Source organism: Triturus cristatus, chromosome 4_1, assembly GCF_964204655.1.
Source record: "Triturus cristatus chromosome 4_1, aTriCri1.1, whole genome shotgun sequence".
Taxonomy (NCBI): Eukaryota; Metazoa; Chordata; class Amphibia; order Caudata; family Salamandridae; genus Triturus; species Triturus cristatus.
Genome location: NC_140585.1, coordinates 1,268,117,132 through 1,268,133,985, shown reverse-complemented (window position 1 = coordinate 1,268,133,985; position 16,854 = coordinate 1,268,117,132). Strand labels below are relative to the sequence as shown.

General features: G+C 47.5%; 1 protein-coding gene across 3 annotated transcripts in view; it reads left to right on the top strand.

The window, feature by feature from the left end:
* LOC146856562 (uncharacterized) overlaps nucleotides 1-16,854 on the top strand; it is a 511,781-nt gene that overhangs the window by 285,466 nt on the left and 209,461 nt on the right. For all 3 annotated transcript variants that reach the window (XM_085654765.1, XM_085654767.1, XM_085654766.1), the window contains one exon: nucleotides 44-116. In XM_085654765.1, the coding sequence (XP_085510891.1) occupies nucleotides 44-116 (73 nt within the window). The remainder of the gene's footprint in view (nucleotides 1-43; nucleotides 117-16,854) is intronic.

Sequence of the window (16,854 nt, the reverse complement as noted above, 5' to 3'; positions counted from 1 at the left end):
GTATCACTAACCTAAACCTTTTCTTGATTTCCTATGTTTGTAGATGCAGCATGTTCATCACCTACTCATTTGAACCCGAACACAAGCCAAAATGCCTCTCTTCAGAATAATCGACGGTACGGTGATGTGGAATTTTTTTTACATTACAAATTTCATTTTTGTGTACCCAGTGTGGTTGAACACTCTACACTGTATGGGATGGGTACTAAAAGAAGGTCTAAATGGATTGCACGTTAATTTCTCATCGGGTAATGGCCAGATCATAAGCAGGTTCTCCTTGTATCATTGCTTTCTGGTTAATAACATTCTGTACCTCAACTCTTCCTGCATGTCCTTAACCTTTCAGCACGCAATTTATCAAGCAATCGCTCAAGAGTGATTCATGTTATTTAAAATCCTAAGAATGCAAACTAACATCTCGTTATTAATTCCTGCGGTGTCAAATTGTTTTTTGAGTAAAGACTCCAAGCATGACTGATTTGATAAACTCCTGTATTTAAAATTTTGTTTCAAAAGAGCTGCATTCCTTGTTTGGTATTGCACACAGATTTCTCACCCAATTTAAAAAAAACAAAAACAAAAAACATTTATTTTGATTAAAATGTAACCACAACAAGAAATTTCAAAGAGTACCAATAGTCTATTGAAAGGAGAACGCCTTTAGATGAAAGCATGCTTCCCAAATCAAATTGTAACTTTCACACCTGCGTTCAGTTATCGTTGTATTTGACGTGAGATCATGATATCCAAGATAAGATGAATGAAATTCAACAAAAGATGTTCAGTGGTGATGGCATTTAAAACAGAGCTATAGTTGAGCACATTTAATAGACTGATTAAATTCCCTAAGCATTGCCAAATAGTAAGATTATTGAATACACAAAGAATGATGGCTCAGACTGTGATATCAATATTATGTATTTGAGAAACTGTATAATTAGGAATTATTTGAAAATAATTTCTGACAGCAACAAAATGATCAAGCACTTGAATTAATCCGTTCCATGGGTGATCACTCAATTAACTTTCCGGTCCATTGTTTTTCACACATCATGCCATTCAAGACGGACCACCCATAGGCAAGTTAGACTTTGTTCTGCTCAACAGGGACTGTCCAAAATGAACTACCAGGCTAGGTCCTCTACAGACAAACGCAAGCAATCCTAGGCAGGTTTCGGCATACTCATTCCTCATCAGTGAGGTGTAGCTGGAGTACTCTTTCACAGTGGGCACAGTACCCAGTTCTGGACATACTTTTCAGGAGAAACATACAGTATAATAATGTAAAACTGAAAAATAGAGCACTTGTGTTGAGAGTTTTTAGTTGAGTCATAGTTGTTGAAAAACAGAATATCCTACTTCAATAGCACATGAATGTCTTGACCATGTTTATCCTAACAAAAGCATTTGGGACCTTCCAATGGAAACTAGGTTACCTAGAAACATGTATCCAAGCAAGCATGTTTCTCAGAGAATTTATTTTGGGGCATTTGTTAAATTATCTTATATAGCCAACCACTTTTTATGTCTGGCTTGACACGTCAACGGGTGCCTACATTATGCGATACTTAGAAAAACACCTCAAAGAAGCACTGCTGAGAGAGGGACATCGGCTCCTCCCACATGTTTTTGTTACTTTGAGAACAGCATTTGACTGGGCAAAAAGAAGGCTTCCACTGAAAGTGTGTGCTTGTATCACTCACCTACTGACTGTGAAAGGTCTTCCTCTTACATTTTGTTACCGTTGCGTTAGCAGTGATGTCACAACAGCATGAAAGGGGAAATCCTCCATCATGCTGTGATCCTATTTGCTTAGATAGTTACTCACCAAGGTGCATGAGCCAAATGCAAGCAAGGCCGGCTCAATATAGTTTGTTTTCCACAGGCACACCACCTCAAATGATTGCCAGACAATGCCCCCTTTTGGGACTGGGAGCTGCACAGAGCTACAGTGGTCCACTCATGCTAGTGCACAAAAGCATTAGGTGTGATGACCCCTTCATTGTGATTGATCTTCTGCTCACACAGGTTACCAAAGCCCTTAGCCATTTATTGAGGTTTATCTTGTGCTTGGACCTGTGATCTTCCTTTCCTTTAAATACACTAGACCTGTTGACTGAAAACCAACTCCTGCCTGCCCTGCTGCTTACAATAGCTAGGAATCAGTGAAGTAACCTGGAGAAGGACTCGGGAGAAGGCCTCCCTGACATGAGGAGCACAAAAGTCTCCCAGAGTGCTCATTTACCACCAATCCATTCACTGCATCACTGCAAACTTCCATCTCTGCAAGGGATATCAGGCGACCCCCCCCCCCCCCCCAATGTGTCTGTGCAATTGCAAAATAACTCACCTTGCCCTCCCACTCAACATTCAGGAGGAGGAACTGATGCTGCTCTGGGCTGTGACATGCTCACTGCTCACTCTTTGTATGGGAGTCTCTGGCGTCAAAGAAGAGAGATTACCCGCCTCTCTCTGTGCATCAGGGCACCTCACGCTACCTGGTCCATGAAGCTGTACTGAGCAGGGAAAATTAAAGATAACCCAGCATGCCTGGATTCTGTCTACTCTAGCACCCCTTCTCCACCCCCAACCTGGATAGGCAGTCCCTGGTGCATGTAGCAGGTGGCAGCCCCCACCTTTGATGGGTGTATCATGGGGGCACTGCCTTAAGTTGGCAAACTTAGTGGAGCAGGTGCTGCAAGAATAATAGTGCAGCCAGTCAGGGAAACGGTGTCTGCTGTGGATGGCCTTCATCAAGAGATTAGAGGTGCAGTATTCGAGAGAAGAGATGGTGAGAGTTGCCATGAGCTGCTGGTTCGGTCAGGGGCAGGAGCACAGGGATCCCTGTCACCAGTTCCTGGTACTGCATGCATGATCAAGGTTTCCCCAGGTAACAGCATGCAGATGGTGGCTATCTCAGTCTGATGGGGTGGATTGTGTGCCTGTATACCATAGAGGGGGATCACCTTGTACAGAGGTTAAACAATATTTTCACATGCCAGTCATGTGATTCCCACAACGTAATGGCAGCTAGGTTCTCTCCTGTAACTATTATCAAGAGGGTGTCATTGGCCAGGTTCTGTCTTACACATGTATAGAACACCCTGTCTGCCCTTTCAGTCAAAGTGTTGGAGGAGGGAGCAGGAGACTTTCATTCCCCCTTCTCTCAAAATCTAGCATCCCACACTTGTACTGATGTAGCTCCTGTGACCCAACCCTCTTTTCTACATGGAGTGCTACGTTCAGTAAGCCCACCCAATTCACCACCACCACCTTCCTCCAGCACGTCATGTTGGTTGAACTGGCTGACTTCTAGTTCATTGCAATATCCATTTTTGCTCAATAACCGAGCAAGAACTAGGAGTTTATAGTCCAATTTCTTTCTGTCTGCATATGGCATCAACCCCAGTATGCCTGTGTCAGCTTTCTGCCGGCCAGTCCTCTCATTCCCTCCAACAGGGATATCAGTTAGTCACTCTCAATAGTGGAGGAGAGTCGCCCAGCCCATCTGGCACACTCAATAATAAAAAGGTAATAAATACCATTTTATTATGTGTCGCAGGCTCCCGCTGTTACCGCGTGAGGGCAGGGAGCGGAGCGAAGTTGAAGTAATAGTGCAATTCTGACATGCGTGCTTCAGAACTAGCAATCGCAGGGCTGTGATACAGCCAAGGGATTGCAGCCACAGGCCTCCAGCCTCAAAATGAGCGCTGGGTTAGCCTGCTCCAGCCACTCCTGGAGCTGCACTGTAGCTCCAGGAGAGATTGGCTTCGCATTGCACAAGGGAGAAATCTTTCTCTTTCCACCCGAGTCACTGCTGAGGAGGAAGGAGAACTCATCCAGAGCCTGCGTGCCACCAATATATATGGTGAGTTTTTGGGCATCGTGCCCCACCATATTGTAATGTTGCCGGCTGCTGCTGGTCACTCTATTCTACAATAACCAGCACTTGCAAGAAAATATGGTAAAACTTTCCCTCTGCATCTTGGGCAGATAACAGCCGGGAATGACTACATTTTACCTCACCAAGATACTTTATTCTGTTTTACTGAGCCATAAAAGTCACAGCACAAAGACCAATACAGTATAATGCACAATAACATAAAAGAAGTCTGTTAAAATCACTAAAAACAAGTATTAACATCAGTATTTATGGGGAAAACATTCAATAATTATATCGTACCTTTACAGCACTTAAGATGTAATTTAAAACAGCATAAATAACAGTTTAATTTCCCAACAGTGCAAATAAGCAAAGGCCGCAACGTGAGATCTGGTTTCTAGTACTCTTGATATCTGACGAGGGAACTTCCTCCTTTGTACAATATAAAATGTGCAAAAAAAACAAAGTGCATCTTGCTTTGTGCTGCTGGCGCTTCACAATGAAAGCGGGGAAGAGACTAAAACCATATGCCTTTTACTGGGAAGGCTAGCAAGAAGTGTAGGGTTTGGAGACGAAACCTTGTCAGGAGGAACTTCTGTCTCTCATTTGCAATTACCTGTACATAAAGTGCTAGGCGTACATGCAAGACCCTGAAGGTGTTTTTTATCCCGACACCTCTAGTCTCTGTCCATAACCTGTGCGCTTTTTGATTAAAAAGTGCTTTAGTTTGACTTCAGGAGATGATCGATAAACTGTCTGGATTAGAATAAAAGGTTGTGGTACCAAGCCTTTCAAAACTTTTAAGCCAGGGGATGTCTAGACAATTGTCCAGATTCAGACAATCGAGTAAGATTGTTCTACATAACTTGGCTTCTGGTTTTTCCCAACTTCTGTGCCATAATAGGAGTTGTAGCTTGACATGATCTTCTATATAGTCTAGCCCAACCTCTTCATGACAGAAGACTGTCACAGTAAAGTGTGGAACTGCCAGGAGCCGCCTTATAAATGTATTCTCCTCAATTTGTAGATATTTGCAATTAATATACCCCATATGCCCGCGCCAAATGTGGCGGCAGACACGCATTAACTTTTAAAAATACAAAGCATGTTTCTAGTCTGTTTGTGCCTGTCTTTTGGAAAAATGTAAAAACTGCATCAATTGTTCTCTGGAACTGCATGGCTCTTAGATTGAGGAGAGATATCCAGTTAAACTCTACATCCATCAGCAGTGACGGCTCCTCTGGATGAGGCAGAGGAGCGTCGCCCCACTGCTTTGCAGCAGTGAAATAAAGGAAAAATAAAATAACACAAGTTTATCATTTTATTTTTTCCTGCTGTGGCAGCTTTGCAGGCGGGGCTGCTCTGATGACCGAGGAGCAGGGGGAGGAGTGGTGACACACAGTAATGGCATGCCAGTCATGTGCGCTTTGCATGTTCTCCACCCAAGCTTTATCAGTCTTGGTGGAGAACATGCCCAGGCTCCCACTGCCTGTTTGAGACCTGAACCACAGTGCTCAGACCAATCACAACACTTCAGCTTTGTGATTGGCTTTGGGGAGCCTGGGTGCTTCCTGTTCTGTTCCGGCTGGGACAGATGATGGAGAGACGACTAAGGAGAGATGCGGCGAGCTGGTACGTTTTTGTTGTTGTTCGTTTTGTGTTGTTTTTTTCTCTTTTTTACACCCCCTACCCAACCCCTCCGATCCGTGCCGGCCGCCACTGTCAAATTGAAATCCCAGATACTTGAAATACAAAGTTTTCATAATTTCTTCACCACTAAGTAGGTAAGTTTTCATCTTAGCTACCTTGGGGACACATTTTAATACAACAGACTTAGTGTGATTTGTCTTTAGTCCCAAGCTACTCCTAAAACTCATAACATCTAAACCATTAGCAATTTGGGCAATAAGAACAGCATTATCTGAATAAAGCAGCATGGGGATTTCTCTCAAGTTGACCTTTAGGATGTCTTTCCCCACCATTAACAGATGGCCTCCCAAAGAGTTAATATAAATTAAAAAGAGAAAAGGTGCCAGGACACAGCCCTGTCTGACCCCAGGGATTGATGGAAAATCCTCCAATAGATCTCTGCTTCTATTATACCAGACTCTGACTGTAGTATGTTCATGGAGCCTACAGAGCAGGGAGATAATTCCGCTGTCACTGCCTAACTGGAACATTGTGGACCATAGCTTTGGGTGGTCCACAGTATTAAAGACGCATGTTATGTCCATGAATGCAAGATGGACACAATCTTTTTTAGCCTTAGTATATTTTTGAACGATTGGGGAAAGATTTAAAGACTGTTAAACAATTCACAGGCCTGGATGAAAACCGAACTGTAAGTGTAGCCCAGCTTTCTAGTTTGGCAAATAGTACCCTTCCTAGGGTCTTAACTGTACTATCTTGAAGGGATAACGGATGGTAGCAGTGAGGCTGGTTCTGGTCTTCTTTTTTAAATATAGGGACAATAATAGCCTCTTCCAAGTCTTGACCAAAGGGCCTATAATTGCACTTTTTATGACATTTGTTATAAAGGGTGCCCAGAACTGTAGGATAAATTTGAAAAGGCCTGAGGGAATTCTGCCAGGGCCTGGGGCTTTTCCAGAAGGGCTACTCTCGATGCTAAGGTTACATCAGGCACTTTTATTGAGCTACTTCATTCCAAGGTAGCAGTTGGATCACAGTTGACTATCGTGTTTGGACCTGCATTAAAAGTCTGCTCATTTGGGCCAAAACTTACAAATAAATTAGCTTCCAATCTTTACTCGGAGCAACACATTCAACTTTCGGTAGAAACTTGCTCAAGGGGTTCAAGGAATTTACTACCTGCCAGAAAGCTTGAGGGACTTTATTCTTGCTTGCAGTCCTAAGATTCTCCCAGGCCTTTTCCTATATCTCTCTTTTTTCTATTTTGGGTTGCTTCTTTGTAGATTTTCCTGGCCTGAGTTGCTCGTAACTGAGCTTGTGGGCGTTTTTTAGTGATAGATTTAAAAGTCTATTTTACCTATTTTGAGAAGTGAGGTAGATTCTATGCATTGTGAGCTGCAGCATCTGTTTCAGAATTGCATTACTACCTTAAGCAATTTCGGCAGATGTTACTTTGGACAACCGCAAGTGAACAAGTTCACCTTCATGGAGCCCCACTACTATCAATTGTTTCCAGTGACTGGACCCCAGTGAAATGCATACTTGTACTCCATATTAAATCAATAAAATAGAGTCTAATTCCTAAAGTATCTTAACGAGCAAATGCACAGGAAAATTGGCTAAGTAGTATTGCAGATGTAGGAGAACCACCATTTTTGCTGCCACTATTCTGCCCATTAATGAGTGGGGCAGGGATCGCAAGAGCTCCAGACAGCCTCTAGGGGAATCAAATGCCTTCTTGACAATAGCAAATTTGAGTCACCACAATTCATTTGTACTACCGAATAACTTTGTAGGGGCTTAGGTATTTTGTTCATATTCTCACTCATCTGATCAGGTGTATACGCCATATAGCCCAGTTAGCTTTCAGACATAATACTTTCACACATCTGGTCATATCAGTTACAGTTGGTATGAGCCCAGTGGTCCCATCTCTCGGGTTGCACATAAGATAATCAACTTACAATGATGTTGCATGGGTCCTCTCTGCTATTCAAATACCTCTGTCTTTTCACTTCAATTGAATAATATTAATAAATGATGACCATAGGAAATGTTGTTAGATGCCTTAACAGCCAGGTAATTGAATATTAAAGTGTGCTGGGAGTAGGTGTGCTGTTATAATGTGGTGTGTAGTAGGTCCTGGTGGTGACTACTGTTCTGAGCACATTTATACCAAACTACACAGGGCCTCTGCTGGATCTAGCTGTAATAAGGGGCCAACAGCTACCCACAACATGGGATGCTGGTCTTCCACAGATGGGCAGGAGAGGCCCGGGATCTGTTGTCTGCGACATGGTCTCCAACGCCCACATTCCCTGATGCCACGAGTGTGACCCCATACAAAGATAAGGTGCAAACAACTGTCCACAATACAGTATGCTGTAGGGAGCTGGCTCTGTATATACTATAACAAAATGAGGTATAGCGTGCACAGAGTGCATTGGAACCCCAAAGGTAAGCAGAGGTAAAAGTAAGTAAATAGCACCTTACTCTATTTGTGGTAGTGTGGGCAAGCAGTAAAGCTTTATCAGAGGGTAGTGTTAAGCATTTGTTGTACACACTCGGGCAAGAAATTATGTCACACATTCAGACTGAAATCAGACCAATTTGTTTGTTACAAATATTGAGTGATTTTATTTCTAGCACCAAGCCAAGCCTGGTGCAGGTAAGTGAAATAATAATTTACAAAATCTTATTCAGTGATTTAAAGTTGAATGCAGGTTCAAATGTAGGTGGTTGAATTACAGGTAAGTCAACAGTTCGAAATTACTTTTCAGTTACTTTACAGATTACTGTGCATGTTACTTTTTAGATTATTTTTGCTAATCAGTGTGATATGCCTAGATATCACAGACATTTCTTAGACAAAAGGTAAGTAATTCACTTTTAGTACATTTGCAGTTTTCAATGTTTCATACAAACCAACTCCACACAAGAATTTTCAATGAAAAGCAATCAATGCAATCCTATGGAAGGAAATGAAGTTAACGGTTTGCAGGTAAGTACTTATTTGTGGGAGCTGGTATTCTGGGGTTAGAACCAGGGCCAAGGATGCCCTCTCAGAACACCCTCAGCTGCACTGGGGTGGCCGGGTGCAGTGTGCTGAGGCCCAATGTTATCCAATGGGGGATAGGGGGCCACCGATTGGTGGCTGCTCACGAGCAGGCCACAAGGTTATGGGAGCAAAGCTCCTGGTGTTAGGCTCAGGGCAAAGAGGTATCCGAATTAGCACACAAGGTGCACCTGCAGCGGTGCAGGGGCGGCTGGGTGCAGGGTGCAGTTTTGGCTCGGGTGCCCTGTTTTCAAAGGGAATTGCCGTTTTTGCGTTTTGACTGCAAGCTCGATCCAGGAAGACTTGCGGGAGGAACAAATAGCTTAGCAGGTAAGTTGGAGGGCTCTGGGACGTTGGTGCACCTTGGGTTCTCTTCTCCAGGGCGCAGGGCAGCTTAGTGCAGGAGTGTCTTTTGAGGTCGGATTGCATCTCACCGGGCAACTTGCATTTAGGGGGTTCTCTGTGTAGAGGCTGCAGGCGACGTCGGGGAGTCCTGGAGAGGTTAACCCATGGTGGATTTGGACTCAGGAGTGCTGGCAGACCTCGATGGAACTGGTGGGACACCCGGATTCAGCCTTCGGTGTCGGATGCAGTGGTGGTTCCAGGCGTCGGGTTTCTTTGTCCTCAGCAGGCTGTTTCTTTAGAACAGAGCTGCTGTTCACTGGTCTTTGTTGAAGGCAGTCAGTCCTCCCAGGGGTTCTGGAGGTCACTGGCTACAGGACAAGGCGACTTTTAGCGCAGGATCTCTGGAAACTGCAGACGGGCTGGTAGGGCTAGGGCCAAGTCAGTTCTTCTTTGCAGTCTCCTCTGCTGGGCATCTTCTTTCATCCTTCTTCTTAGATTGCAGCAATCTGTCTTCTTGGTTCAGGGCTGCCCCCTGAATACTGTATTTAGGGGGCATTTTAGGGGTCTCAAGCAAGTGGGCTACTGGCCTTAGGGTGACAAAATCCTTGGTGTGCTCACCCCACGTGGGGGAGTGGGCACAATCCCTAATCCTGAGTGGACAGTGCCTGCCATCTGCAAGATTGGCAATGAAGAGTGGGCTTCACCTCGCCTCCCCCACCTGAGGGGTGGGGATTGGCAGAGATGGGCACACCTTCTGGGCTGTGCTAATTTTTCCCGCCTGTCTTCCTGCCGAAAAAGGAGGGGATACAGGAAGAGGGCCTGCTCCTGATAGCAGGAGAGGCTGATGGTCATGTTACAAAGGCGACAAGGCCTTTGAAGCTCCCCTGCCACAGATCGCTCTTCCTGGCCTGGGGGAGGTGTGACCACCTCTGCCCAGGAAAGACTTTGTTTCTGGGCTCAGGGAGCGAAGGCTCCCACCCCAGGGATCCAGAAACATGTCCCATAGTGGCAGGCTGGTGTGTACCAGTCAGAGAACTCACCACAGGTTAGTCGTTTTTCAAGGGCCATCTCTAAGATGCCCTCCGAGTGCATTTTTCATTAAATCCCACACTAGAATCAGTGAGGATTTAATGGGCTGAGCAGTTTAATACTAAACTTCCCAGTTTTCAGTAAAGCCATTATGGTGCAGTGGAGTTCGTAATGACAAACTCCCAGCACCATATACTCTTAATGGCATTACTGCACTTACATTGTCTAAGAATTGGTCTAGACGCTGTAGGGTACAGGGCTCATGTACCTGTACCCTCACCACTGGTATTGTGCACCCATCTAGAGGGGTGGCTGACCTATGCCAGGGCAGTGGATTGTAGGCATGGCACACAGGGATGTGTGCCATGTTGACTATTCACTTTGTTCTGCACCAAAACACGCAGCCTGCAATGGCAGTGTGTGTAAAGGTACAGGGCCTCTAAGGGTGGCACAATAAGTGCTGCAGCCCTTAAGAGGCCTTCCCTGGCCACAGTGCCCATGGTACCCATGGTACCTTTAACAAGGGACTGACATGTGGCCAGAGAGATGCCAATTGGGGGTTCAAGGTACAGTTTTGGGAAAGAACACAGGCCCTGGGAACCCAATTGACAGGGATCCAGGGCATATCAAGTCAAAGTGCATCAGTAGTCTGGCAAAAGGTTGGGAGGGTTAGTGCAACAGAAACCCAGCTCCCTACAGACATGCCTGGACTAAAGGTTGTCCCATCCAAAGTTTATCAGCGGCTGAAGGAAGCTTGGCTCCATCTCTTGGCTTTTCCTACAGAAATCTATGCTACCAGTCATATATACACCTGACCCCCTGTGCCCATAACTTTATTTTTGCAGCGTGAATCTTTCTGGATTCACTATGCTGTGCATTATTCCGCGGTCTGGTGGTTGGGTCCGGAATCGTAGTCTTTCTTTTTGTTTTTGTGGCCCAGGTGGGCATCGACGTCCCACCATTTGGTGTACTTCTCGTGACGTCGGCATGCTTCCTGCGGAAGTCTCACCTTGGAGCGCCATCTTCAGATTCTTTTTTCCGCCGTTGGGTCTGGATCGTCACCGAGAAGCTCCAGAGTTTAAGGAAGAAAGAAGAAGAGCACAAGTTTCATCGGACGAAAATTAAAGGAGACTACAGACAGAAAGAACATCGAGCCGGGATGACGAAGAAGGAGGAGAACCTCGAGATCTTCAACGTCCAACGGAGAATGCGCACTCTGGGACACTGAGCGCAGAAATGGACAAAACACCTTTTAAATTCTGCCGTAACTGCCACCACAAGTACGCGCAGAAGGACCAACATCCGGTCTGCAACCTTTGCCTGCCAGTCGACCACGAGAGCAAAGACTGCAACGCCTGCTTCGCCTTCACACCGAAGACACTCAGGGTGAGAGAGAGGCAGAGGAGAGCCAACTACAACATGGAAGGCAAGGGTAAGGCCCCGTCTCTGTACGAACTGGGCCTCTCCACCGACGATGAAGACAACGTCGCCGAGGGACCTGACGTCTGACAAGGTAGGAGAGACGTCGAGCACATAAACCCCAAAAGGGTCCCGAAAACCAGAGACTGACTCTCGAAAAACAGTCTAAGTCCTCGAAAGGAACACCGGCGCCGAAAATTTCGACGACCGCGAGTGGATCCAAGGACGAAAGGCCCAGCGGATCCTTCGAGAAGGACTCACAGGTGCTGAAGGCCGCCGAAAAACAAAGTTCGTCGAAAAAGGCCCACGAGGTTGGTTGTTCAACGTCGAAGGACAAGGTCGCGTCGACGCAAGCTCCGTCGAAAAGGCCAGCGCTCGACGCCGAACATGCCTCCGAAATGGAGAAGAAAAAGAGAAGGCTCGAGGCGGAGATGGAGAGCATCCTTCAATGGAAGAAGGAGTTCGATGAGAATATGAAGAAATGTACAATCCCAACGAAACCACCGACGGTTATCGAGGACCAGGACGAGTTCGACGCCGAAGAGCTGTCAAACTCCCGAAGAAGAGGAAGATGACCTCTACTATGAGGGAGAAGAGGAGGAACAGCAATCTAACTACGGCTCGGCGCCGTCGACGACACAAGACCTGGAATGGCAGGACCTCGACGCCGAAAATCCAGAAGAGCCCGTGAGACTTATCCTTCGAGGCCTTCGCCGCCAGATGATATTGGGGCTTACAACATGGTCGTGAAGAGCGCGGATGCAGCTTCCGGCGTGAAACTAGAGGAGGAAAAACCGAAAGCGGATTGTTTTACTCAAGACACTGCTCCCCATCCAAACTAGGAGCCAGTTCCTCCCCATGCTTCAGAGTGTCATGAACCAGGGGAAGGAGGCGTTCAAGGACCCTGCAACATGCAGATCCATCACACCCAGAACAGAGAAAAAATATAAACATTCCTCTCAGGACCCTCCATACATCAAGGGATCTGTCACAGCAGACTCCATTATTGCATCTACAGCCAGAAAGAGGGCCAATGTTCCGGCAACCTCTGGGCCACCTCCTGACAAGGAGAGCAGAAGGATGGACCTCACTGGCAGGAAAATAGAGAGAAACGCGGCAATGCACTGGCGCATGGCGAACCCCAATGCACTACTGAACAGGCACCAGTACCAACATTGGGACGAAATGGGGGACCTAATCAAGCATCTCCCCGAGCAATACCAACAAAGAGCTTCGCATCGAGGGGAAGAATATAGCAAATTCATGCCTTAAAACAGCGTTGGACGGGGCAGAGACATCAAGCAGGCTGATGGCAATAGGAATCACTGAAAGGAGACAGGCCTGGCTCAGAATTTCAGGATTCAAACCAGAGGTACAGAACAACATCCTGAACACCCCTTTCAACGGAGAAACGCTGTTCGGGGCACCAGTCGATGAGAAACTCACCCAACTCAAAAAAGAGAATGAGACGGCGAGGTCCATGGGGGCCCTGCAATTCAGAGGGAGGAGAAGAGGTACCCCGACACGGAGACCTTACCGAAGGGGAGGAAACCAGCCTGGAACGTCACATCAAACATTCCAGAAAGGTCAGCAAGGCGAGGGTCACGGGCAACAGGGACAGCAGAAACAGAACTGACAGTACCAGCCTCGGGGCCAGTCCTTTCGCAGTAGGGAAAACGGACGAGGCCAAAGAAGAAGAGGGGGAGACCAACCCGCCTCAAAGTGACTTCGCACGGAGGAGAGTGCTCACCCACAACACCCCTCCAAGGGTAGAGCACAAAGGAACCAACAAAAGAGGGTTACACGAACCAAACGCCTACGAGCATGCAACACCGGTGGGCGGCAGACTCCGATTTTTCCTCCAAGAATGGAGAAAAATAACAGACAAATGGATACTCAACATCATACAGTACGGATACTGCATAGAGTTGGAAAGGAGACCCCCAAACAAAAAAACAAAGAGAAGGGAACACTCAGGGCAAGAGCTAGCACAACTCGTAGAGGAAGCACAACAGCTACTCCAAAAGGAGGCCATCGAACCAGTACCTTTCAAAGAAAGGAACAAGGGAGTGTACTCCAACTACTTCCTGGTACCAAAGGTGGACGAAACACTAAGACACATCCTGGATCTACGATTCCTAAACAAGTACCTAAGGACGCAAACATTCACAATGACATCCCTACAAGAATTACTCCCACAAATCAGAGATGGAGACTTCATGTCCACCGTGGATCTCAAAGATGCCTACCTGCACATCCCAATGAACAGGCAGCACAAGAATCTGTTAAGGTTCACCATCAACCAGGATCACTACCAATTCACAACCTTGGCATTCGGTCTAAAGTCCGCACCAAGGGTTTTCACCAAATGCCTGGCAGCAGTAGCAGCGCACCTGCGGAGGGAAGGAATTCACGTGTATCCTTACCTCGACGACTGGCTAATAAAGGCAACTTCACGCGAAAAATGCGAGGAACACGCACAGCGTGTCACAAGGACACTGACAAAGCTGACAAGCTGGGGTTCTCAATACACTGGGGTAATCATCAATGGAACCAGAACAGGTGAAGATCTTCCTGGGGGCGCAGATCAACACCGTAAAGAAAACGGTGATGCCCAGCGAGAAGAGGACACTAGCCCTGCTGAAGGAGACGTGCCTCTACCAGAAGGGGCGAGCTCTGACACTGAACAGCGAGCAAAATCATTGGGATGATGGCGTCATGCATTCACCTAGTTCCCAATGTACGCCTACACATGAGACCATTCCAGGAATGGCTGCAACAGCAATGGTCCCAAGCAAACGGAAGTTGGGAGGATCTAGTGGTTGTAACGCACGCAGTGCAAGAAGAGATAGCATGGTGGAACAGGGAGAACATAACAATAGGGAAGCCCTTAACACCACCAAGCCCAACCGTGACCATCACCACAGACACATCCCAGATAGGATGGGGAGCACATATGAACAAGCTCAGTGAGGAGTCTGTGGACTCCAGCAGATGTGGTCAGACACATCAACTATCTGGAATTAAAGACTGTACAACCAAAGGGTGTTGATACAAACGGACAATACTACAACTATGTTCTACATAAACAAGCAGGGAGGGACACAATCGTTCCCCCTGTCCAACCTGGCACAGGAAATTTGGAGATGGGCCATCACGCTCAAAATAGACCTGCTGGCCATACAACTACCCGGAAAGGACAATGTAGAAGCAGACTGGCTCAGCAGGCAGACTTCAGCATCCCACGAGTGGGAACTCAATGGGCAGGAAACGCAAAAACTATTCAAGAGATGGGGCACACCGACAATAGACCTGTTTGCAACACACCTGAATGCAAAATGCCACAACTTCGCATCCAGACAACCAGGAAAACTATCCAAGGGGAATGCCCTATGGATAAGTTGGTCAAGAACATTTGCCTACGCTTTTCCACCGATACACAGGGTACTCAACAAGTGCAGGACCAGCAACATGACGCTGATCCTAGTGGCACCACTGTGGGCAAGACAGACATGGTACTCAAAAATAGTGGAAATGGCACAGGGGCCACCACACAAGTTCACAAGAAGAAAAGACTTACTCTCCATGCAGAACGGAGAAGTTCTACACCCATAGCCAGAGAGCCTCTGCCTAGCGGCATGGCTCCTGAAGACATAGAGTTCGCACACCTTAAGCTGCCCCAAAGCACTATGCGAGTGCTCCGGGAGGCAAGGAGACCGACAACACGGAAATGCTATGGGGAAAAATGGAAGAGGTTCACACTGTGGTGCAGAAAAAATTAATTACAAAATAAGTTGACAAGGGAATCAACGGTGCTTAGATTACCTCACGCATCTACTAAAAGCCAAGCTAAGTTCGTCTTCGCTAAGAGTCCACCTAGCGGCGATTGTGGCCTACACACAAGGTGAGACGGGAGAACGTTTCTTTACGTCACGAGTAGTAAAGAGATTCCTGGAAGGGGCAAAAAGGATAGCGCCACCAAAGAGGATTCCGCCGCCAGCATGGAACCTCAACATAGTCCTGACGGAACTTATGAAGGCGCCCTTTGAGCCCATCCACAAGGCCTCACTACAAATGCTGACAATGAAAACAGCCTTTCTGGTAGCAATAACCTCGCTGCGCAGAGTGAGCGAACTGCAAGCGTTAACGCTGCAAGAGCCCTTCATCCAAATACACAAGGACAGAGTCGTAATGAGGACTGACCCACACTTCATGCCTAAGGTCATGTCAGCATTCCATATGAACCAAACTATTCAAATACCTAGTTGGGAGGGTTAGTGCAACAGAAACCCAGCTCCCTACAGACACGCCTGGACCAAAGGTTGTCCCATCCAAAGTTCAACAGCGGCTGAAGGAAGCTTGGCTCCATCTCTTGGCTTTTCCTACTGAAATCTATGCTACCAGTCATATATACACCTGGCCCCCTGTGCCCATAACTTTATTTCTGTGAAGAGTCTCCATCCAGAGGGCAAGGCCTTGAACTGGGCTTGCCAGCTGTGTGACACCTGATCTCTAATATACAGCTTTTCTAACTTTAAAACCTTTTCTTAAGCCGTGGGCGCTAGGCGGCGCACGTGCGGAATGGCTGCCTCCGGGTGAAGCTCCCGCAGTCCAATGATATTATCCGATAAATAATCCTCTTTCTGGACCAGATTCCCTCTTTAAACTGTGGGTCATCGCGACAGAATTAGCCGTAGCACTATCCAGGCGAGCCCCACGGAGATTGAAGGCGTGAGGAGGCGGTGAGCGACGGACAGACCCGACTGGCGACGGGACCTGCCTGCCTGGAGACTGCGCTGGGCGCGGCGCATCTGCAGGAGGCCGCTGCGCTCACGTGGCGCGAGGGCCGCTCTGGACTGGTGCCCGCGGCCGTGGTGGCTGAGACAGATAACGGAAGAAAGAACTGGCCGTCGCGGAGCCTGAGCGCCATTGATGTTCGTAAGTACGCACTGATGCGTGCTGCAAAGCAGCGGGCAAGGCGGAAATGGAGAGGGACCCGCATCGACATCTAAGTGGGACTCGGACTAAAAGAAAAGGCGACGATCTGTCCCGATCTAGCAGCGGTAAGGGAGGCGTGGCAGAGGAGCCTCGTTTCATATGTAAGACTGCTGCCTTTGTCGGAGCGCGCCCTGCGACCTTGGTAGTGATTGCGGGGGAAGGACTGAGGTGCACTCCAGGCCGTATGGCCGTGATGCCACGATTGAAGCCCCGAGTGAACTAACAGCTAACATTGGCGCTGCGCTAGAAGAAATGCGCACCATCGCTGCCTCTACGGGAGCTGCCGCTGCGGAGTCAGACGAATACGATCAGTGACTGAGACCCCATAGCCCCCTGAGAGGGACACATGTGAGGGGACCTGGCCGTCCAGTGCTGCGGCGGGGCTCAGTGAAAGACACCGTGGGGCGCTTATCTAGGAGGACGACTGCGGCGCAGGCACGGCGGCCGGTGCCAGCAGCTGGGATGGCGTCGCGGG